This window comes from Acanthochromis polyacanthus, chromosome 14 (assembly GCF_021347895.1).
Source record: "Acanthochromis polyacanthus isolate Apoly-LR-REF ecotype Palm Island chromosome 14, KAUST_Apoly_ChrSc, whole genome shotgun sequence".
In the NCBI taxonomy this organism is placed as follows: Eukaryota; Metazoa; Chordata; class Actinopteri; family Pomacentridae; genus Acanthochromis; species Acanthochromis polyacanthus.
The window spans coordinates 11880123-11905625 of record NC_067126.1 but is presented as its reverse complement, the minus strand read 5'-3'; the positions used below and the strand labels follow the sequence as shown (position 1 = coordinate 11905625).

The window sequence follows — 25503 nt, the reverse complement described above, 5'->3', positions numbered from 1 at the left end:
AAATTCCAAATGACATATTCATGAGATCAGCCAAACTCTAGTAAAGTTACAATATTTTTCTGTCTTTTCAGATTTTCATTTGGCTCCACAAGTGCATGAACCAGCAAATGAAATAATCAAGGCATTGAAGGGTGAGTCACAAAAAGCTACAGGAACAGTCCCAGTCTGCCCTTTTAGCTTTTCTGTTTCTGTGATGTTGCAGGATCAGACATATGATTACTGCAAGTGACCAGAACAAAGACAAATATTAGTTACTGGATACAGTCCTGATGCAGGGTCTGTATCCAGACTATGTGAGGAATTTTATGTTGAAGATGGCGGTGAGGTAGAGAAGACTGCTACTCAATGACAGCAGAAAAGTAGTGCTTTCTTACTCTCCAAGTTGAACAAATGAGGATTAAAATTAGCACAGCAGTTTTTTTCAGGGCTTCTCAGAAGTACCTGAAGTTCCTTTTACTCCCCTTCAAATTGACCTAAAAGAGGTTCTAAAGGAGTGGTTCTTGCTGCCCTAAAATAGCCTGGAAGCTCTTGTAGTAGAAAATGTTGTACATTTCAAGATAACTTCTGTTATACTGTGTAAATGTTGGTTGCTTAAAGTTCTCATTCAGAAAAACATTTTTTGACACCATGTCATTGATATGGTCAGTCTTTGAAAATGCACATTTTAGATTGAATATTGTATAAGATGACTTGTGCTATTCTTAACATTAGCATAGCCATTAAATCAGAAAGTAAAGTGGTTGTAGCTGTGATAAGTAGAAGATTAATTTCAAAATTGTAGAGTTTCCTCTCACCACTGCTACTTGTAACATACATTCATCTCAATATACCTGCAACAAACTAAAAAATATGCAGAAATGTTAAATTTAGATTTATAGATTAAGAGAATTAGTTTTGCAAAGTCTAATTTTTTTTATTGTTTGTGCATGTGTTTAGGGTCCAAATTCAGCAAGAGGTGCCTTGTGTTTGTCCCGGGTGTTGAGACCCCTTTCATTGATGTCTTTTGGTTTGCCAGAGGTGAATTTATTCTCGCTACCGACCCCTCTGATCGCGTCTACACATCAGAAGCACGGTCAGCACCCTCTTCCTTTCATCATACTTGTTTTGTCTGCAGCTTTGGGATACAACAGCTGAGAGATGCTTATGTTTACTTTTGAGATTCCTGCTCTAATCAGTCACAGTAGCGTTACATTTTACTCATCTGATTGTTGCCACCAGAATGTGGAGCCAGCATGATCATATTAAAGGTACATGGATAGAGCGGATGTTGATGATTTCTGAGCTGAAGAAGGAGGATTTCAACATCAGCTACGCCTGTCAAGTGCACAGTTCGCGGGGCATTCCTATGGGACATTTTACTCTGCTGCAAGCAGGTGAACACACACTGGAGATTTCCCAAATTAAAACTTGAAATTAAACATGAAGAATTCTTCTTACAATGGGCAGTGTTAGGGACCAAGCATCAAAGCAGGGACACAAGAAAAACTTTCGAAATTTTAAGGCTTTTGTCAAAGAAAACTGTCCATAGAAAAACCAGGATTTCAAAATATTAAAATACATCAGCAAAGAAAAAGTATTAACAGAAATTCTAATTCTGGGTCCTTTAAATAAACTGAGATCACTAAAACGATATCAACATAAGTGTGAACTGAACAGACTTGACCTACTGAATGGCATAAAAGAAGAGGTATACATACACATAGACTAGCCTACAAACAGACAAAAAGGGGAGAGACCTATTCCCACACAATTAAAACCTCAAAATAAACCCAACTGCCACTTAAAGACATAATACAAATAATACCTATACATGCTAAATAGATAACAATATCACCCCAAACCTCAAATGTACTCATGCTGTTTGTCTTGAAGCCTCTGCAATTCAGAGCTCCCCTTCACAGCACTGGGAGTTGGCACCTTCCAATTCCTGCCTGAAAGCATAAAAGGCTTAAACTCCACCTCTCCCTTTTGCCAAGAACTCAGTAGCATGTGGAACAACAACGACAAAGGTGCCATGAATGAATAATTTAAACCAGTTTGATAAACTTATGATGGCTAAATGTAACCAAAATGTGTGCACTCAAATTAAATAAACATTTTTAACCAAAACTGCGTTTGTGATCACTTGTTTGAAATGAAAAAGAAACATTACTAACACTGCATGGTGCCAGATGTTGATGGATCCATCACAGGCAGCCAAAGCATATTTCTAACAGCAGCTTTAGAAAATTTACCTCATATTGCTTGTTTTATCCAATGACGACTCCAGAACACTTACTCAGTTTACTGTTGTAGAAGAAAGCCTGCTCTTGCTCCCACTTCAGAATAAAATTGTTGCAAGTTGCTTGACTAATCCTGTCAGCTGCTTTGACTTTTTTAAATCACTCAATCCAATTAAATGATCAAAATAGCTTATGATTAATTTACTAGTCAGCAACTAATTGATTCATCACTGTAGCTCTATTCACCTCTGAGCAGACATTAACAATCAATTTTAAAATTATGATAGCGATTTTTTTGTGTATTTATCCATAGTTTCTTTAACTACTTGTTAGGATAGATCTGCAGTCTGACTCTGAAGGTGATGTGAAACCTATTCTCCATAGATGGCCAGTAGAGGGAGTATAATCATCCCTACTCAATAAAGGTAATGACACCTGAGGCAAGATCTTGATGAAGAAAACGCAATCACTAAAAAAAAAAAGAAATGAATCAAATTTTCAATTTTCACAAACCCTCTCTGTGTAGAATATTAACCCTAACCCAACAACTTAAAAGTATTTAAGAGGCTTGTCACTATTTTTATGCCCTTTGTATTTGAAGAGCCAATCTTTTTATATTTCTCATACTTGATTTAGATGTCATGGTGGAAATCCAATCTAAAATGATATGTATGTGGGTTGTTCATCTCTACAGCTCCAAACATCCTACTTCCCATTGGACTGGTGCTTGGTGGTGCGACAATTCTCTTTATCATCAGTGTCATCGTCTGCTATATCTTTAAGATTGACATTGTGCTGTGGTTCAGGAAGGCGTTTCCAGTCCTCTACAAATAAATGTAAGACTTCACAGCAGCTGTGGAGTTATGTGCTCTTTACTAGATACAGTAGGCAATGTAATGATATGTCAAACCACACAAAAAGGCTCTTCAATGGAAAACCCACACTGATGCTTTCACCTTGCGAAACACATTTATGCTGCCCACACATTCATCACAGCACACAAAATGATACCTGACCATATGTGTCAACAGTAAGGTAAAGCAGAGGAAACGCCTGCACCGTTTCTGATGAAACATCTTCTGTTCATTATGCCACATGAGAACTTTGATCATCTCGACTGTACATTACAATTTAACAAAAACAACAACACACTGGCACCAAATCTTAGCTATCCCCTCTGTTGTTGAGATTGACTAAACCAGCATTTAAAGGAAAACTATGGGCAGAAAAACTAAGGGAAAGTAGTAGACAGTGTTGCATCCACTGTTTGATGTGGGGAAACTGCAAAACAGAGTCTCGACAAAAAAAAAAGAAAAAAAGTCAGGAGGTGATTTGACCTTACGTCAATGAGAACGGTGCAATTATTAAGAAGTGGTTTCATTTTCAACTACTTGACTTGACAGATCATTTTCATGATTAATCCATTGTCTGGTCAACACATTTTCAGTAAATAGTAATATTAAATCAATCCTATAGTCACAATATTCTGAAGCTCCATCTGACATTAACTGCCTTGCTTAGTCCAAGTGGCAGTTCAAAACCCGAAGATATTTATTTTACTATCTAATAAAATAAAGAAAAATTTAATATGACAGTCGGAAACTCGAGAATATATGGCATTTTTGAAACACATTTAAAAAGATTCAGAAATCAAAATAGTTTTAGCAAGAACAACTAACTGAATGTAGCCGCAAGGGGACACAAGCCAGTGTCTTATTGTGCCGGTCCCAAGCCCGGATAAATACAGAGGGTTGTGTCAGGAAGGGCATCCGACGTAAAACTTTGGCCTAATCAAACATGCAAATCAAATGTATGACTTCCATAACGGATTGGTCGAGGCCCGGGTTAACAACGACCGCCATCGGTGCTGTCGACCTACGGGATGCCAGTGGAAAATGGACGACTGCTGGTCGAAGAAGGAGGGGAGGAAGGTGTGTTCGTAGGAAGAGAGAGAAGAGGAAAACTAAGAGTCTAGGACTTGGGAGTAGGGGCTTTGAATGTTGGAACTATGACAGGAAAAGGTAGAAAGCTGGTTGACATCATGCAGAGGAGGAAGGTGGACATACTGTGTGTCCAGGAGACCAGGTGGAAAGGTAGTAAAGCTAGAAGTTTAGGAGCAGGGTTCAAGTTGTTCTACCATGGTGTAGATAGGAAGAGAAATGGAGTAGGAGTTATCTTGAAGGAGGAGTTTGTTAGGAATGTCCTGGAGGTAAAAAGAGTGCCAGATCGAGTGATGAGCCTGAAGTTAGAAATCGAAGGTGTGATGTTCAATGTTGTTAGTGGGTATGCTCCACAGGTAGGATGTGAGCTGGAGGAGAAGGAGAAATTCTGGTTGGACCTTGATGAAGTGATGCAGAGCATCCCGAGAAGTGAGACAGTTGTCATTGGTGCAGACTTCAATGGACATGTTGGTGCGGGAAACAGAGATGATGAGGAGGTCATGGGCAGGTTTGGTATCCAGGAGAGGAACGCAGGACAGATGGCGGTTGACATTGCAAAAAGGATGGAAATGGCTGTCGTGAATACTTTCTTCCAGAAGAGGCAGGAACATAGGGTGACCTATAAGAGTGGAGGTAGGAGCACACAGGTAGACTACATCCTGTGTAGACGGTGTAATCTGAAGGAGATCAGTGAGTGCAAAGTAGTGTAGCCAGACAGCATAGGATGGTGGTGTGTAGGATGAGCCTGGTGGTGAAGAAGATGAAGAGGGCAAAGGCAGAGCAGAGGACCAAATGGTGGAAGCTGAAAAAGGAAGAGTGTTGTATGACTTTCAGGAAAGAGTTGAGACAGGCTTTGGATGGCCAGGAGGTGCTTCCAGATGACTGGACAGCTACAGCAAATGTGATCAGGAAGACGGGTCGGAGAGTACTTGGTGTGTCACCTGGAAGGAAAGGAGATAAGGAGACTTGGTGGTGGAATGAGGAGGTGCAGGAGTGGATGTAGAGAAAGAGGTTAGCTAAGAAGAAGTGGGACACTGAGAGGACTGAAGAGAGTAGACAGGAGTACAGAGAGATGCAGCGTAAGGTGAAAGTAGAGGTGGCAAAGGCCAAACAAGGGGCTTACGATGACTTGTATGCTAGGTTGTACAGTAAGGAGGGTCTGCATTTAGAACAGCTATTGACTCATTCTCTTCATTTATTTTGTAAAACAGTAGAGAAACAACAAGAATTATGACCTTTTTTTTTTTTTTTAGCTCAAATGGTGGCTACTATGATGAACAAGGACTCGGGGGACCTCTAAATCAGCTTCAATTTACAAAATATTTTACCAGAACAGTTCTTTGCTATAATGGAACAAAACTTAAACACTGACAACACAACAAAAAAATAAAAGTGTTTTTTTTTCATGTAAATCTGATGCACCCTAACGCACACATGCACGGAAAGAAAGAAAAAACAAACACACACACACACAGACACACACACATACACACACAAACACAAAAACCACAGGTTTACTCTGGTGTGGTGGTCACATACGGTTGTTGTTTTATTTTTGTTATAGTTGCTCACATCGGCTGAAGACATGTCAAACACAACTTGTCACCGTAAAGAGTGACTCCACCTGAACACAACACCCCTCCCCCACCCCACAGAGTTGTTTTTTTATTCTTTTTTTCTTGTTCTTGTTCTTGTTATTCTTCTTGTTCTTCTTCTTCTTCTTCTTCTGTCCTCCTCCTCTTACTCGTCGTCCTCCGTCTGAGTCGCTGTCCTCTTCGTCACTGTCCTCTTCGTCTCTCTCGTCGTCGTCGTCGTCGTAGTCACTATCTGGTCGCACTGGCTTGGCTATGACCATCTCGCGTCGTGTCTCAGAAGCCTGGCTATCTGCCCTCTTGTCAACGGCAGACGGCATATTCAATTCAATTCAATTCAATTTTATTTATATAGCGTCAATTACAGTCAAATCGTCTCAAGACGCTTTACGGAACCCATATGCCTGACCCCCAGAGCAAGCCCAAAGGCGACAGTGGCAAGGAAAAACACCCTTTTAACAGGGAAGAAACCTCGAGCAGAACCCGGCTCTATATAGGGGGGACCCATCTGCCTGCTGGCCGGGCGGGTTGAGAGGGACAGAGGAGGGCAAGGAGGAGGGATGGGAGAAGAGGGAGGGGTGGGAAAGCAAGGAAAACACAACACACATTTGGATACATGTATGACAGGATATGTGACACAGACAAAGAAGCTAACATTGAAAACTGACTCATAGTTTACTCTTATGATGTACGGCTCTGACATTAAACATACTCCATATATAACTAGCGGTAAAATTCAAACAGTATGTAAGTTCGCATAACAGTATAGTGAAGGTCTTCTTTTTTTTGTTTTGTTTTGTTGTTGTTGTTGTTGTTGTAGTCCTCCTTGTTGTTTGTTGTTCGTGTTTTTCCTCCCCCTTTGGTTTCATGGCAGACTCTCTGGCCGCTTTGAGGTTGATTATATTCCCTCCCTGAACAATCCCCCAACCCCAACCACCCAACCACTCACCCACACACACACACACACTCTCTCTCTCTCGCTCTCTCTCTCTCTCTCTCTCTCTCTCTCTCTCTCCAGTAAGTGCACGAGAGACATGATATTTATTTTTACATTAATATTACTTTAATTAAAAAAAAAAACACGTTCTGAAGGTGTCCACATCTGGTCTCCTCGGAAGCTGGGGTCGATTACGCCCCCCCAACTGAGGCGGGACTGAGCACAAGGGTTAAAAAAAAAAAACACGTTCTGAAGGTGTCCACGTTTGGTCTCCTTGGAACCTGGGGTCGATTACGCCCCCTCCGAGCACAAGGGTTAAAAAAACAACAACCAGCAAACATGTATATCATGGCAGTCTTGAGTTTCCAATGACTCCCATAACTGAATTTTGCGTTTTTGTCACAAAAAGCAATCATGCATTTTTTTTCATTCATAACATCTTCTAGAAATATGACAAAATCTCCTGGGTCAAAGGTATATATGTTCAGAAATGCCAATAGAATTATATAATTTGGTAAAATACCTTGACTAGGCACTTTTGGTGACTTTCTACAAGTTTCTGGCAAGTCTTAGGTTGTATCCATGACCACTCCTCTTGACATAATTGGTACAGTTAAACTTGTTCTTCATCACAGTCCACAAGTTCTTGATGGGGTTTAAGTCAGGACTTTGAGGAAACCAGTCTAAACTCCAAATTATGGGCTGATTTAGCCATTTCTTTACCATGTATGATGTGTGTTCGGGGTCAGTGTCTTGGTGGAACACCTGACTAAATTCAGAACCCAGTCATCTGGCTGGTGATTTTACGTTTTCCTCAAGAAAGTGGAGGTAAACCTCTTTCTTCGTTATTCAATTAACTTTGTGTAAAGCATCAGTTCCACTGGCACCAAAACAGCCCAAACACATCACACGACGTCCATCATACTTGGTGCTACGTAGGTATGGTGTTCTTGGGTTAAGGGCCTCATCTTCTCTCTTCCAAACTGAACTAGTTTTTTAGTATCACTGTGAGACACGATGTTCCTGATTTTGACAATAGTGATAGGAGGTGAACGAAGGCCACCCTTTCAGCTTTTTCAGATCTTTGCTTAGCTTCTCAAAATGTCTGTCTTCAGCAACCGTCATGTAATGTCACTCTTAGTTTTATTTTGTCAGCAAATACCATAACGTGACACAGACTGTAACAACAACTCGCTATGTGTGTTGCAAATAAATAAATATACTTTTAAGATGTTGGTCATTTTTTTATTATAAATCATTTTTGACTGATCCTAGGAAATATTCTAAAAAGAAATTAGGACAGTTTTTTTTTAATTTCATGTGCTATGAGCCATAATTATCAACATGAAAAGAAAAAAACTTTTACATGGAATGAATAAAGAATCCAAAAGTTTAGCCTTTTGAATTAGATTACCCAAAACTATAACCTTTTCACGAGTAGTCCATGGAGACTTTTGCCTGTTCTTGTCCCTCACCCTGCCCATCACAACTGCAAACAAGAAAGACATTGATGACTTGTGACACATTAATACACTCAACAAAAATATAAACGCAACACTTTTGTTTTTGCTCCCATTTTTTATGAGATGAACTCAAAGATCTAAAACTTTTTCCACATACACAATATCACCATTTCTCTCAAATATTGTTCACAAATCTGTCTAAATCTGTGATAGTGAGCACTTCTCCTTTGCTGAGATAATCCATCCCACCTCACAGATGTGCCATATCAAGATGCTGATTAGACACCATGATTAGTGCACAGGTGTACCTTACACTGCCCACAATAAAAGGCCACTCTGAAAGGTGCAGTTTTGTTTTATCTTCAATGGCTGTGCGAAGTTGCTGGATATTTTGATTTAGACTGATTAGTATATAGAACCCTATGATGTTTCTGGTTTACAGCTGAGAACTAGTTGCTATAAGTACAGAATGTTATTTCTTATTTTAGGTGTGATAATTGTCAGTAAACATTCTAAGAAGTGGAAATTGACAGGGTTGTATATAGTGCTGTTCTTGCACAATATTTGTCACTTAATTGCCCTCAGGATACTGTTGTTGAGCTTACTAGTTTTACATAACAGGAAGATGCTGCAGCTATTGATGTTTTAATTCACATAAACAAGGAAACAAGTCCATCATAATTTGAATGTTAATAGACCAAAATGAAAAGGTCATATCCAGCTTTGCTATTGGGTTAAAGAGCCAAAAACAACTCCCCATGAAAAATACTTTGTAAAAACGAGAGGTCGGTTGCAGCTTTCATTTTTTCTTACAACCTTTCAGTGGTGCCCCAAAAATATGTTGTACCCCCCGGGGGCCCCCCACCACTAAAATTAATCTGGATCCGCCCCTGCTGTCAAGTTCCCAGCAGTTATTGGCAATTCACAAGCTGTGAACTCCAGGTTTGCCTGTGCCATAAATTGCTGAAAATGGACCCTGTTTGTGGGGTTGAAGGGGGGAATGAGATTTCATATCTAGGGCATGGCAGACATGATAAAAAGTAATTAGCATCTGGCCTGCCTGACTAGCGTCACTCAGGACACCCATTGGATGAAAAGAGACATGGCAACAAAACAAAAAAAACTGTGTCATGATTTACCTGAAATCCTGAACTCAAAGCAAAATTCAGTTATAAAACCAGGTTCATGAAGTTACTTCAACTTGAATTTAGTTTTAAATCAACTAAAATCAGATATTAAAAAACTCACAACATGAAGTTGGTGCAACATTATTAAACAGCAGAAACGTAAATAAATGCAGCTTAAAAGGTTGAGCTACATCCGGAGGCTGGACTTTTAATCTTTTAAACTAATGAACTCATAAGAGTGTATTTTATAGAACTGGATTATACTTTTGTAAGCATTAACGTGTAGAAATTAATTTTGCAGCTGGTAAAGCCAAGGCTGGTTTTCATTTGTATTTACTTTAGATCACCTGCTGTTTGTTGGCTCTATTTTGAATTATTAATCTGTAAAGCAGCTCTGTAATAAATGTTAAAATGTATGTCATCCTCTAAAATGTGTAGGTGATGTCTTTTACAAGTCTTGATAACATTTTAGTTTCTCTGCATCTTTAGATCCAATCGTGATTCAAATTGAAGCTGAAACTTGTGTTTACATTTGCTGCTTGGTGTAAATAACTCATTAACCAGGATGTACCTGAAAATGTGACCAGTAAACAATCTATAAATGATTGCATTTATTATGATGAAGTTTTATTTCTGAGGAGGTCTGGATCCAGCCCAAGCTCTCTATGAAGACGAGGAAAAACTTCCTCATGGGAAGAAACCTCGGGAAAGGCAATTCAAAGAGAGATCCCCTTTCCACGGACGGCTGGCTGGAGGCTGCAGGAGAGAAGGAAGAAAAAACAACTTGAGTTCTTCTGGTCGAAAAGAAAACAGCATTAGAGCAGCATTAAATGTTGATTCTACTGCTGTATGTCTGTGGAGGATCCATGTGGATGAGCAAAGTGTAACACTGGTTTTATATCTTCTACATCTGAGAGGATGTGAAGTCCTGTGTGTGTCCTGTATTAGTGACTACATAAGACATACATTTTGGAAAATGATGGTTAAAGACGAAAGGAGATGGCAGTACGACTTCTAGACTTTCAGCGTCTAAAAGTACAAACGAGTCCTTGAAATGTAACTTTGGTCATTTTCCAACGTCCACAAGAGCTTGTGCAGACTTTGGCAGATATGATGTATACACACGTGGACGAAATTGTTGGTACCCCTCAGTTAAAGAAGGAAAAACCCACAATTCTCACTGAAATCACTTGAAACTCACAAAAGTAACAATAAATAAAAATTTATTGAAAATTAAATAATCAAAAACAGCCATTACTTTTGAATTGTTGATTAACATAATTATTTAAAAAAACAAACTAATGAAACAGGCCTGGACAAAAATGATGGTACCTCTATAAAAGATTGAAAACTATTTGACCAGAGTGACATGATTAACTCAGGTGTGTCATTTAATTGACATCACAGGTGTTTCCAAACTCATAATCAGTCAGTCTGCCTATTTAAAGGGAGACAAGTAGTCACCCTGCTGTTTGGTGAAAAGGTGTGTACCACACTGAACATGGACAACAGAAAGCGAAGGAGAGAATTGTCCCAGGACATCTGAAACAAAATTATAGACAAACATCTTATAGGTAAAGGCTATAAGACCATCTCTAAACAGCTTGAAGTTCCTGTGACAACAGTGGCTCATATTATTCAGAAGTTCAAGACCCACGGGACAGTAGCCAACCTCCCTGGACGTGGCCGCAAGAGGAAAATTGATGACAAATTGAAGAGACGGATCGTTGGAATTGTATCCAAAGAGCCCAGAGCAACCTCCAAAGAAATTAAAGGTGAACTCCAAGGCCAAGGTACATCAGTGTCAGATCGCACCATTCGTCGTTGTTTGAGCCAAAGTGGACTTCATGGGAGACGACCAAGGAGGACACCACTGCTGAAAAAAACTCATGAAAAAGCGAGACTGGAATTTGCAAAAATGCATGTTGACAAGCCACAAAGCTTCTGGGAGAATGTCCTTTGGACAGATGAGACCAAACTGGAGCTTTTTGGTAAGGCACATCAACTCTATGTTCATAGACTCAAAAACCAAGCATACGAAGAAAAGAACACTGTCCCTACGGTGAAACATGGAGGAGGCTCAGTAATGTTTTGGGGCTGCTTTGCTGCATCTGGCACAGGGTGTCTTGAAAGTGTGCAAAGTACGATGAAATCTGAAGACTATCAAGGCATTCTGGAGAGAAATGTGCTGCCTAGTGTCAGAAAGCTTGGTCTCAGTCGCAGGTCATGGGTCTTCCAACAGGACAACGATCCAAAACACACAGCCAAAAACACCCAAGAATGGCTGAGAGAAAAGCGTTGGACTATTCTAAAGTGGCCTTCTATGAGCCCAGATCTGAATCCCATTGAACATATGTGGAAGGAGCTGAAACATGCCATTTGGAGAAGACACCCATCAAACCTGAGACAACTGGAGCTGTTTGCTCATGAGGAGTGGGCCAAAATACCTGTTGACAGCTGCAGAACGCTCATTGACAAATACAGAAATCGTTTAATTGCAGTGATTGCCTCAAAAGGTTGTGCAACAAAATATTAAGTTATGGGTACCATCATTTTTGTCCAGCCCTATTTCATTAGTTTGTTTTTTTAAATAATTATGTTAATCAACAATTCAAAAGTGATGGCTGATTTTGATTATTTAATTTTCAATAAATTTTTATTTATTGTTACTTTTGTGAGTTTCAAGTGATTTCAGTGAGAATTGTGGGTTTTTCCTTCTTTAACTGAGGGGTACCAACAATTTTGTCCACGTGTGTATATGTTAAAAATTGACATGTATGTTCGGTTTGGAATGTTCTGGTAACTTTCAAAGTCTACCAGAGTATATGCAGACTTGAGTGATGTAAATTTCAATGACGGCGCGATTTATACTTTCCGCATTGTCGAGTCTGTAAGGTTACATGAGATACACTTTTCAATACTTAATAAATATCCAAGAGTCCACACAGACATGGATGACTGCATTACAACATAAACCTTCCTGCAAGCGAGTCTGAGAAACAAAAATTTCATCATCTTCCAAAGTCTGCTGAATATGCACTGACTTAGGAAGATGATGGTACGACATTTACCTTCATCATCGACAAGTACTTAAGAATTCGTAGACTTCGTCACCTCCCAAAGTCTACAAGACTTCATGCAGACTTGGGAAGACGACGGTACAACTTGTTCTTTTTGCATCGATGAATACATGAAGGTCCGACTGAAACTCTCTTGTCTCCCCAAGTCTGTAACTTGGGGAGACAATTTTTGCTGTAACTTCCAAAGTATTAGAGGTTTGTAGCTAAAATTTGGGATTTCTCAGTTTCTCTGATATGCCTACAAGTGTAATTTTTTTCAGAATCTTCTGAGATGATGACCTGGGGATTTTTTCTAATTCTGGGTGATTTGGCATGGAATGACCCTATTGTATTTTAATTTTTTTCAATTCAGTAAATTCTGTCACTTTTGACAAGATGACAAAATGCATTTGGCGTGAACGACATGGGACGATAGTTAAGGTGTATCGTGTTTGTGATGAGGTGCAGTGTGAGTGTGGTGTTTTTATCTCAGCCATGGATGATGAAGGAGCTCCCTCAGTTTGGGCCAATGTTCAGGGACCAGCGTGAAGCACTTCTCTAAGAAATCCCGGCAGTCTGCAGAGAAACAAGAAAGATGAAGGCGACGGCTGCATCCCGTCAAAGAGTAGCTGAACGTCTGCTCACAGGTTTGTTTTTCTCATCTTTGGACACTTTGTCGCTGATCTGCACCCTTTCTCCGAAGTACATGGTGGTCTCAAAGTTAACTCTGTGGGTCATCACAAAAAGCACAATCCCCACTTGATACACCGTGGTGGGCCCGGCCCGGTAGGTACGGCGGCAGTACCACTCTGGAGGGGTGTGATCGTGAGTGCCTGCAGAACAATAGGGACATGTGGTTTTTGTTACCTTTTCTTCTGGTTCTTTCCTGTGTTCCAGTTAGAAGAAAAGTTCATGTTCATTGTATGTGTATGTATGTAGATATACAGAGCAGTCCAAAAAGATGTTACCAGGAGAGTCACTGATGTTTTTGCTGCTTTGAAACATGTTTTAACTTTCAGGGTCAAAGCACATTAATCAACATCGCTATAATCAGTGAGACATTAGATATGTAGACAGCTGATAAAAGATGCACAAAACTGACTGTGATATTGTAAAATCGGATAAAGATTACAGACGGCAGAGGCGAAAGTAGAAGAGACTGACAAACTTACTTACAAAATTACTTGAGGTAGAAAATAAGATTGCATGCAAAAAGAATGGAAAGATCACAGAAGGGAAATAAATCTTTGCAGCTTCAGGTGGTGTTTCCCAATAAATCATAAAATTGTTGAAGTTAAATGAGGATTTTCAAAAAGTCTAGTAACACGTCTTCTCGTCTCACCATAAAATTTGCGATAGCACGATCGCTTCTTTGCAGAACAGCTCAGCCCGAAGTCGATGAGTCGAACACGCGGGACTTCTGATCCAGTCTCAATCAGAATGTTTTCGCATTTAATGTCCCGGTGAAAGATGCCTTTGTCCTCCAAGTCAATGGCAGCATCCACAAGCTGTTTCACAATGATCTGGGACAGACAGAGAAAAGACTGATAAATAAAACAGGAAGTGCAAAGACTCTTCAAGTCAAGACAAGATGGACCCAAATTAAGATGTTTTCCTTCAAATTTTTGTAACTTCTAAGCAGCACCAAAATTTTGCTTCATTAATGGAGACCAAGGAATGGTAATAGTAACGTTTAATAGATTATTTTTTTTATTAAAAAAACATTAAAATGTTGTTGACCAATGTGGCAGAAGAAGGTAGGTGGAGTCTCTTCCTGTTAAACAGGCAGTTCAGTGTTTGCAAGCAGAGAGCATTGTGGGAGTATAGCGAGCAACGGGCACCATGACAAAGACTACTGTGGTGGTTAATGGATGTCGGAAGGCATTCACATCTTCAGACTGAGCTGAATGATGCTCAGACTGTTTTTAAAGCCAGACAGAAGGTTTTTATTCTAAAATCTTTGATAGTGTTCTGCAAAGTTCTTGTAATGTTTTTTGTTTTTTCATCTCCATGAATGTTCTCTCTAAACACAGAAAAATCTTCTCTGCAGACACTATTAGGGAATAATAACCTTAAAATGTTTTCTGAATGTTGCACTGACAACGTCCTACCTTTGTTAACTACATAACCTAATAAATAATGTTTTCTGTAATCAGTTGTTGATCGATGATGCTGCCCACTATGGATTTAACCTCAGAACCAGGATCTTCCCAGCAGCCTACCTTTGCCTCCTCCTCCAGCAAGCCTCCATTGCCCACCACATAATCGAAGAGGTCTTCTGAGGGAACTGGTCTCTCTAGAACCAGGATCAGCTCTTGGCCCGTGTCGTACCAGTCCAGCAGGGATATCGGTGCTGACGTCCCCATCAATCCAGCTGTAGCAGCCTGAATCTTCAGCATAGCAGCTACTTCGATGGAGAGCTTCTCCCTGTTGTGGTCCTGAAACAGGAAACACAAAGTAGGATGAAGGACTGAAGCTCCACAGGAGAACGTGACACCTTCAGGGCTGAACACTCACCACGTGTTTGCACGGCACGTTGTCTTTTGGGATGTGTTTTATCGCCACCTGCGACACACAAACAGCTTTGGTTAGGATTTTATGAATCGAGACGCTTCAGCCTCATACAGGAAAAAGCTGTCATCAATCACATAACAAATGTTTCTTCATCTTACCGGCAAATCATCCGATTTGCGGCGCCCAGCGAACACGGACCCACAACCTCCAACTCCGAGTTTATGTTGCTGCTCGTATTTTCCATGGAATTGTTCTGAACAGACACAGATTTAGTTTTACTACAACTGTGAGGGACATAAATGACACTTCCTCATTTTTCCAGCACATCTCTTTCTGCTAACCTCTCTGCTCCTCTTCTGACAGCTTAGTTCTGTCCTGCACCGGTTCAAGCCTCCTCTTTTTGGACGGAGCTTCAGCAGCATCAGAGGCTTTCCTCTTGTCTCCTCGCTGACTGCAGCCCTCTAGAGGGTCGCTACTGGTCTCTGTGCAGGACAAAGTTAAAGGACAAGAGCAGGGTTTGATGACTGAGTGAGACAACAAGTGTGAAAACACAAAACCAACCATATGACGCACAAAATCACCCAAAAGAGACAATAACAATCACATAAATAATCACATATATATTTTTATGTTTTTTTTCTTTGTTGTTGTTGTTTTTAAGTTCACTTTTTGTAATTGATTTCTGGAGAAAAAGGGGCAGACATAATAAGACTTGTCTTCTTTCTGCTCCCTTTCATTCTTGTTTGGTGACTGTATTTACATGAAACATAAAACAAACAAACAATAAAGAGGCATAAAATGATTCAAGTGAGTAAAATGGAACAGGAAAAACTTAAACAGATGCAAAATTATCAAAATGGAACCAAAAACAACATGAAAAGACAGAAATCGACCAAACAGACACAAAATGATCAAAATAAACAACAAAATTACCAAAGTAGGACAAAAAAGTAAATCAAGAGCAGCAGGATGACTAAAATGGGACAAAAGACTTTTGAAAGAGAGAGAAAATTTGTGTAATGAGGCATAAATTGCTCAAAATGAGCAACAATATGAGATAAACCGATGTAGAACGAGTCAGGAAGCCAATAAATGAAACAAAACCATCCAAACAAAAACTAAACAACATAATAGACGGAAAATTACTGAAGTGAGACACAAAACGAGTCAATAACAACCTTAAAGACTTCCAAAATAATCCAAATAAGACACAGTATGAGCAAAATTAGCCACAAAATGATTATAATGATGCATAAAATGATTAAATGTCACACTGTCAGAGCTGAAAACATGAAAACTACATTCAGTTGTGCTGCTCTGTACACAATAACAAGTGGTGAGAAAAAGACCCAAACAGTCTACGGAATGATCCAGCAATGTAAGTAAACAGTTCAAATGGGACACAAAGTGACCAGAACGGAACAAAAAAAAAAAAAAAAACATCCTACAAAAGGTAGATAATGACCAAAATGGACATAAAATGTCTAAAAAAAAATCAGTGTGGCCAAAATAACCAGAATGGGACCCATAGTCATCAAATAAGGCATAAATAACTCAAAATCATCATGACACATTTAAAGATCAAAATGAGCAAGGAAATCTTCAAAATTGAACAATTTTTAAGACACAAAAAAGAACCAACATGAGAAATAAAATGCCCCCAAAAAGCTTACAGAGATGCAAAATAGCCAAAATGGAAGAAAATCCATTAAATTTACCAAATGTCCAAAAGAGACATAGTGTGCCCAAAATGTGCTTAAAAATTTACCAAATTGGAGCAAAAAATACACAAAGGGATGCAAAATGGTGCCACAAAATGGCCTAAATTTAGCCCCAAATTTTTTAAAAAAAATGCTACAAAATGTAAACAATTTGACAAATCTATAGAAATATGAAAAAAAAAAAAACAGAAAATAATGAAAATCAGACGAAAAGCCCATAATGGCTTACAAGACGATTGAAATGAGAAAATTACATTAAATTACAAAACTGAGACAAAATGGCAAAAAATGGAACAGAAAAGTCATACATGCATTCAAAATAAGACAAAATAATAGTAAAAGTAAAAACAACCTTTAAATGAGCAAAATGGAACCAAAACCACATAAAAAAAGATCCAAAATAACCTAAATTAAGACACAAAATGAACTAAATTGAACTAAAACCATCATAAATAACTGCAAAATGACTGAAATTAACAACAAACTGACCAAAAGTTGGTGTGAGAGTTATGTGAAAGTCTTAAATCTAAGAAGTCAGTCTGTGATGTGATATCTGGAGCTGAGTTATTTGCCTGGACTTGTCTTACCCTGAGGAGGCTTCATTTTCCTTTCTGAGTCTTTGCTCATGATGTTCTCCAAAGTTTCACTCTTAAAATCTTCACCTGTCTCTTGAGTATCTCCACGGTTTGTGTGTTAAACTTTCTTTAAAAGTTCTTGTTCAAAATATGGAATGTGGCAACAGTTGCTAGGAGTTCTACTCAGTGCCATCACATTAAAAAATGCATTTTACTTTCAAAATATTTGTACTCTAAAGTTGAATTTAATATCATCTATAAAATGATCAAAATGAGACACTAAATCACCAATATCAGCCAGAAAATCACCAAAATTATTCACTAAATGACCAATGAGCCAGAAAATTTACCAAAATGAGCCAAAAATTACCAGATTGGAACACAAAATGACCGACATAAAAGCACAAACTGCCGAATAGAACAAAACAACAATAACCAAATGCACAATGAGACAGAAGTGGCCCATATCAGACAGAAAATTACCAAAATGTGACACAAAATGAGACAGAAAATAACTAATATGAGACATAAAGTTACTAAATTGAGACTGAAAGTGACTAAAATGAGATACAAAACAACCAAAGAGACAGAAAATGACCAAGATGAGACACAAAATCACCAATTTGAGACAGAAAACAACCTAAATATAACCCCAAAAAACCCTTCAATGCCAAAATGAGCTTGAAAATGAACAAACTGGAACACCAAGTGACCACAAAGAAATTTAAATTTACCAACATAAAGGACAACAGAGCAAAGCAACAATAAAGAACACAGAATGAGACAGAAGTGGAAAATATCAGACACAAAATTGTCAAGATTAAACAAAACCATCCATAAAGAGATGCAACATGACAAAAAAGAAGACACAAGATGAACAATATGAACCTGAAAATTACTACAAGGAGACACAAAATGACTGAAATGAGACACAAATGGCCTCAAAGAAGCATAAATTGATCAACACAGGACACAAAATGAACAAAATGAGACATAAAATGACCAAAGTGGAACAAACAACACGATACAAAAGGTAGAAAATGACCAAAACAGCAAAATTGGAACAGAAAAATCATGAATGCATGCAAAATGAGACATAAAATAATCCAAATTGAACAAAAACTATCTTTTTGTAAACAAAAAAGTAACACAAAAAGATTCAAATTAAGAACAAAATGTCCAAAATTGAACTAAAACCACCATGAATAAAAGCAAAATTAACAACAAACTGACCAAATGTTAACATGACAGTGCTGTGAAAGTCTTAAATCTGACAAGTCAGTCTGTAGTTTGATATTTGGAGCCGAGTTCAGCTCATTGCCTGGACGTGTGTCTTACCTGGATTTTCCCCCAGTGGCTGAGGAGGCTTCATTTTTCTGTTGTAGTCTTTGCTCATAGTGTTCGCCAAAGTTTCACACTTGAAATCTTCACTTACTTCTTGAATATCTCCAAGGTTTGTGTGCTAAACTGACTTTCTCAAGATATCTAAGGTTTTTGTTCAGAATATGGAATGTGGCAACAGTTGCTAGGAGTTCTACTCACTGCCATCACAATGGACTGTTTAAAAAATGCATTTTACTTTCAAAATATTTGTACTCTAAAGTTGAATTTAATATCATCTATAAAATGATCACTAAATCACCAATATGAGCCAGAAAATCACCAAAAGTATTCACTAAATGACCAATGAGCCAGAAAATTTACCAAAATGAGCCAGAAAATTAACAGCTTTGAACATAAAATGACCGACATAAAAGCACAAACTAATATTTTCAGTCCTTAGTTCAGCTGAAAATATTAGCTTTTGTCTTTTTTTATTGACCAAACTTTTCAGAAAGTAGATGAAGAATAATTAAAGCCCTCATGTAGAGATACAGTGATGCCCTGTGAGCTGTCTTTCTCACGACTTTCTGTCAGAGACCATGGTCAGGTTGTCCAACTTCCAGTCTTCTTGTAGTCTGCTGTAAGATGTGCAGTTATTCATTATATCATGGGGCTATTTTATAATTTATTACCTTCTTTTTCAAAGGGGCAACGGTGCCAGTTAATGTACGCAGTAAAGCTGATTTATAAAGCAATTTAATGTTTTTTTCCATCCTCTACTGTTACATAAATATTTAGAGAGAACTTAAACGACTGTAGATAAAAGAACAGGATGATGTGTCACAGAATTTAATTACATTCACAGTTGTGCAAACAGCTTATTATGACCAATCGCTATGTCTTGTTGTTACACAGTGTTTAGTAGTTGCCACATATTTCAGAAAATGCTCCACAATGACATATTTACAAATCGGCTGACTGAGACTCACGTGCAGGGTTAGAGCTGGACACAAGGTGTAGGCAAATTAATACAAAATTGATTTACAATGTAACAGGACTACAACTGCAGTCAAAAGACTACAACAGGAAATACTAAATATAGAAAACAGAAGAAGCGCTAGAACTTACTCAGAGCGTAGGACACTCCAGATGGCAGGCGGAGTTACGACAACCAGCGTCTATACAGAAAAATACTGAGAATACACTGAACCTCATAAGGCAGGATATAGGCAGAAAAAAGGGAATACAGGGAACTAGAACTATAAAGCTAACAAGTTAAACAACAACTTGGCTAGTCTAGAATTTAACCAGAACCAACTCTACATAGTGGTAAGTGGAGATGATAAAGTCAGATGATGTTAAGGAGTCACAGGGTTAATGGATGGATCAAAACAACACTGGAATTCAAACTAGTCAGATCTGCTCCATTGTGTTCTTACATTAATAATGTATTAGTTATGTTTCGAAAGCTTCTGCTGTCTTCCTCAGAGCGTCATCTGACGTTTGGTGACGTGTCCTTTTTTATAATGTGGTCGGTTTGACAAATCTGTCAGAATCTGTCAAACTGACCACGCCTCCCGCCGTCCGGTGGTCTCCGGAGGATGGTGTCCCAGGTGTGCGAGAGGATGTAGGCCCCCTCGTCCCGGTTCATGGTGCAGGACGAGGGGGCCTACATCCTCTCGCACACACGTCAGCAAGGTAACAAACTTTTCTGAATTGTTGGTTTAAATAAGTAACACTTTCATATAGTATATAACGACAAAATGAACCTAATACAACTAGAACCCTATGATGTTTATGGTTTACAGCTGAGAACAAGTTGCTATAAGTATAGAATATGATTTCTTATTTTAGGTGTGATAATTGTCAGTAAACATTCTAAGAAGTGGAAATTGACAGGGTTGTATATAGTGCTGGTCTTGCACAATATTTGTCACTTACAGTGCCTTGTGAAAGTATTCGGCCCCCTTGAACTTTTCAACCTTTCACCACATTTCAGGCTTCAAACAAAAAGATATAAAATTTTAATTTTTTGTCAAGAATCAACAACAATTGGGACACAATCATGAAGTGGAATGAAATTTATTGGATATTTTATACTTTTTTAACAAATAAAAAACTGAAAAGTGGGGCGTGCAATATTATTCAGCCCCTTTACTTTCAGTGCAGCAAACTCACTGCAGAAGTTCAGTGAGGATCTCTGAATGATCCGATGTTGTCCTAAATGACTGATGATGATAAATAGAATCCTCCTGTGTGTAATCAAGTCCCCGTATAAATGCACCTGCTCTGTGATAGTCTCAGGCATAGGCGTCAGTTTAGGGGGGGGCGGTGAGGACGTGTCCCCCCCACTTTTTGTCAGGGGTCATTTTGTCTCCAACACATTCAAATTCTTCACATGTAAGCCGTTGTAAACCCAGTTATTTTCAGCAGTATAGAAAATTCCGACGCTCCTGAACGCACCATCCGCACTCGGCCGAGAGTTGCACAGACACGCAGCACACCTTCGTGAGGTTAAAAAAAACCGTGCAGATGCTAAATTTGCGCCCGTGCCAAGTGGAAGCTCCGACCAGAGGCGTGCAGGGGCAAAATTTCGGCCCGGGAGAATTAGTACTATAGCGGCCCACAGACCCCTCTACCTGTATGTACCGATAGCTCAAAACGTTAAGCCTCCGCCTTTGGTGTGGTGGTTGTGAGTTCGAACCCAGTTTGTGGCATTTTGCCGCCGTTCTTCGACATTTTCTCAAAGTGCTGTGGTCTCCACCCCCCCACTTTTAAAAACAAACTGACGCCCTTGGTCTCAGGGTTCTGTTTAAAGTGCAGAGAGCATCATGAAGACCAAGGAACACACCAGGCAGGTCCGAGATACTGTTGTGGAGAAGTTTAAAGCCGGATTTGGATACAAAAAGATTTCCCAAGCTTTAAACATCTCAAAGAGCACTGTGCAAGCAATCATATTGAAATGGAAGGTGTATCAGACCACTGCAAATCTACCAAGACCTGGCCGTCCCTCTAAACTTTCACCTCGAACAAGGAGAAGACTGATGCAGCCAAGAGGCCCATGATCACTCTGGATGAACTGCAGAGATCTACAGCTGAGGTGGGAGAGTCTGTCCATAGGACAACAATCAGTCGCACACTGCACAAATCTGGCCTTTATGGAAGAGTGGCAAGAAGAAAGCCATTTCTCAAAGATATCCATAAAAAGTCTGGTTTGAAGTTTGCCACAAGCCACCTGGGAGACACGCCAAACATGTGGAAGAAGGTGCTCTGGTCAGATGAAACCAAAATCGAACTTTTTGGTCACAATGCAAAACGGTATGTTTGGCGTAAAAGCATGGGCGTAACGGACGCGGGGTACACGTGGGACATGTCCCCAGCACTTTCCACATCTGTCCCCTCTGTCCCCCGCACTTTTTTCAGCCGTTACAACAGCTAAACCCGTTATTAGCATCCAGTAACGTGTTTTCCCGAGCCATCTTTGAATGCACCATGAGCCCATGCTAACGCAGGTGCAGTGTTGCCAACTTAGCGACTTTCTCGCTAAATCTGGCGACTTTTCAAAGCTCCTAGCGACTTTTTTTTTGTCAAAAGCAACTAGCGACAAATCTAGCGACTTTTTCTGCCGTTTTGGAGACTCTGACAGGAAAACTCGGATCATTCTGCAGTTACTGTTTTCAATAAGCAGCAGGTCAGGTGCTGCTGTGAGCTTCTCCCCCTCCCAGAGCACAGGCTGTCAGTCCAGTAACCCCGCAGCAGACCCAGTGAGGGGAGGGGGAAACCCACATCACTCCGCGGCCAGACGGCAGATGAATCGCGCATGCGCAAAGTCACAACAGATCCCATCCAGACTTACGGACCCCTTGCAGTGTAACAAAGCAAGTAACAAAGCAAGTTCCACCTGGTCGCTGTCACAGCTGCCATATCATCTCCTTTACTACGATTCTGACAGCCGACAGCACAACAAGAAGGCATATTTAGCGTAATATGTGCTTGTAATATCACGCCTTGGCCAGGTAAACAGGCTTTGTTTTGAACCGGGTCTGCGCCTGCAGCTGCCTAATTAAGTATGCATACGTCATGTGAAAGGGGTCTATAAACGAAAATGTTTCTTCACTGTCATGCTAAAATAAACCACAGCATTTAGCCTCTAGTGAAAAACATATTTTGTGTGTTTTATACTCACTTTTTGGTCTCTTCCACAACGTTATTCCTCTCTCCTACAACGTTGATTACAATTACATGCAAACTGGGAAATATGCAAAGTAGGCGATGACGTCATTTAGCGACTTCTAGCGACTTTTAGGACAGCCAACAGCGACTTTCCTTACTGAGGAGTTGGCAACAGTGCGCAGGTGTTCCACAGGAGACGTGCTGCTGTGCTGAGCTGTGCTGAGCAGTGCTGAACATGCGTCTGGAGTAATGTTTAGCAAACCAGCCACAGCTAGCAAGAAGCAAAAAACTTTACACAGTTCTTTCCAAACAAACCATGTAAGTAGTGTGACCTTGTTGGATGCAAACAATGTTAGACTTGTTAGCTAAATGATGACAAGGTAAAATGTGGCAATATATCAATATGTTAAGCTAGTTAACAATAATTCAAATGTGGTTGCCTCTGTTACATTACTTGCTAATTAGTTTATTCTTGGAATAAACCCAGTCCTCTTTCATTTCTGGACAGAAGATGTGCTCACAATTGCTCTCCATGTATTTAAGTCTTTTGGTCCCAAAAGAGGAGAGTTAGGGAGGAGAAAAAAGAATAGGCTATCTATGGTATAAAAGTGGTTAATTTACAACTATTTTTACTGCTTCTCTTTCAATTCTATCTCAGAATTTTGATTTTCAGATTTTTTAATGATTATTTCCATAACAAAGAGCAGAGTCAGGCAGGAGATGGACCAGAGGCGGCGGCCAGCAGTAATGTGGACCATGCAGGGTCTGCAGAGGTGAAAAAATATATATAAGTGGCTGAGAAAAAAATATGTATCTATGGGTTAAAGTGATTTTGAGGTTAAATTCTACTGCAATTTTTACTCTTCCTAATGCTATTTCAGAATTTTCTTACCACATTTTTTTTAATGTTTATTGCCATAACAGAAAGAGCAGAGTCAGGGAGGAGATGGATCAGAGGCCAGCAGCAGGGACAAGGATGTAGGGTCTTTACAGGTAAGGAGAGATTATAACTTCCTGAAAATAAGATATCTGTTGCAGGGAGAAACCAGGCAGTACTGATCATTTCATGTTCAGTGTTTGGCACCTTTGGCTACTCGTCCAGTAGATGTTCAAGGGACATTGTTGTCAACTCAGCTAGAGTTTGGCCACTAAAACTTTAGATTTTATAGTTTAAACTTTTATACTTTATAGTTTAAAGAACTAGTCTAGTTGGTCCCCTGGTATTGTACTGTGGCTGTTAGGGATTATGTGGTTCTTTAGCCACTAAGGACGGTGCAATTAAATGTAAGAGAATGATAAATCGCTCTGAAAAATTTGTCCCCCTCACTTCTGAGATGGTGGTTACGCCCATGCGTAAAAGCAACACAGCTCATCAACCTGAACACACCATCTCCACTGTCAAACATGGTGGTGGCAGCCTCATGGTTTGGGCCTGCTTTTCTTCAGCAGGGACAGGGAAGATGGTTAAAAATGATGGGAAGATGAATGGAGCCAAATACAGGACCATTCTGGAAGAAAACCTGTTGGAGTCTGCAAAAGACCTGAGACTGGGACGGAGATTTATCTTCCAACAGGACAATGATCCAAAACATAAAGCCAAATCTACAATGGAATGGTTCACAAATAAACGTATCCAGGTGTTAGAATGGCCAAGTCAAAGTCCAGACCTGAATCCAATGGAGAATCTGTGGGCAGAGCTGAAGACTGCTGTTCACAAACGCTCTCCATCCAACCTCACTGAGCTCGAGCTGTTTTGCAAGGAAGAATGGGCAAGAATTTCAGTCTCTCGATGTGCAAAACTGATAGAGACATACCCCAAGTGACTTGCAGCTGTAATTGCAGCAAAAAGTGGCGCTACAAAGTATTAATGCAAGGGGGCCAAATAATATTGCATGCCCCACTTTTCAGGTTTTTATTTGTTAAAAAAGTTTAAAATATACAATAAATTTCGTTCCACTTCACGATTGTGTCCCACTTGTTGTTGATTCTTGACAAAAAATTACAATTTTATATCTTTATGTTTGAAGCCTGAAATGTGGCGAAAGGTTGAAAAGTTCAAGGGGGCCGAATACTTTCACAAGGCACTGTAATTGCCCTCAGGATACTGTCGTTGAGCTTACTAGTTTTACATAACAGGCAGATGCTGCAGCTAATGATGTTTTAATTCACATAAACAAGGACACAAGTCCATCATAATTTGAATGTTAATAGACCAAATAGCCAAAAACAACCCCCATGAAAAATACTTTGTAAAAAAGAGAGGTCGGTTGCAGCTTTCATTTTTTCTTACAACCTTTCAGTGGTCCCCCCAAAATATCTGTTGTACCCTCCGGGGGCCCCCCACCACTAAAATTAATCTGGATCCGCCCCTGCTGCCAAGTTCCCAGCAGTTATTGGCAATTCACAAGCTGTGAACTCCAGGTTTGCCTGTGCCGTAAATTGCTGAAAATGGACCCTGTTTGTGGGGTTGAAGGGGGAATGAGATTTCATATCTAGGGCATGACAGACGTGATAAAAAGTAATTAGCATCTGGCCTGCCTGACTAGCGTCACTCAGGACACCCATTGGATGAAACGAGACATGGCAACAAAACAAAAAAGACTGTCATGATTGGTTGATAGATCTGTTGCTACTGGTCAACTCCTGGGTCATGAAGTCCCTCCCACCCTCGACTCTCCCCACCCTCAGTCACACGCAAGTTATTTGCATTTTTTATTTTCTATTATTTTCTGCTATTTTCAGCATATGTTCGCTTTTGTTACTGTTGATGAAGTCAGAATATTTAGAACAATTTTAAACAGGATACTTACACAAAAGGATGTCTGTCTCATTCACTGCAAAAACTTGAAATCTTAGT

General features: G+C 39.6%; 1 protein-coding gene and 2 long non-coding RNA genes across 19 annotated transcripts in view; 1 reads left to right on the top strand and 2 right to left on the bottom strand.

Moving 5' to 3' along the window:
* LOC110964083 (interleukin-1 receptor type 1-like) overlaps positions 1-25503 on the top strand; it is a 107117-nt gene that overhangs the window by 40698 nt on the left and 40916 nt on the right. For 3 of the 17 annotated variants that reach the window (XM_051958904.1, XM_051958903.1, XM_051958906.1), the window contains 3 exons: positions 72-131; positions 937-1072; positions 1219-1373. The exons of 12 other annotated variants lie outside the window; for them this stretch is intronic. In XM_051958904.1, the coding sequence (XP_051814864.1) occupies positions 72-131; positions 937-1072; positions 1219-1373 (351 nt within the window). The remainder of the gene's footprint in view (positions 1-71; positions 132-936; positions 1073-1218; positions 1374-25503) is intronic. 2 more of the 17 variants (XM_051958905.1, XM_051958907.1) reach the window with 2 other exon arrangements.
* LOC127537133 (uncharacterized) overlaps positions 1517-25503 on the bottom strand; it is a 58522-nt gene continuing 34535 nt past the window's right edge. Inside the window, exon 2 of the long non-coding RNA XR_007946626.1 lies at positions 1517-1663. This is a non-coding gene — a long non-coding RNA (uncharacterized LOC127537133). The remainder of the gene's footprint in view (positions 1664-25503) is intronic.
* LOC127537138 (uncharacterized) lies at positions 12039-15767 on the bottom strand. The gene is made up of 5 exons (XR_007946633.1): positions 15196-15767; positions 15013-15107; positions 14858-14905; positions 13683-14778; positions 12039-13173 (listed from the first exon to the last, which is right to left on the bottom strand). It is a non-coding gene; the product is annotated as an uncharacterized LOC127537138 (long non-coding RNA).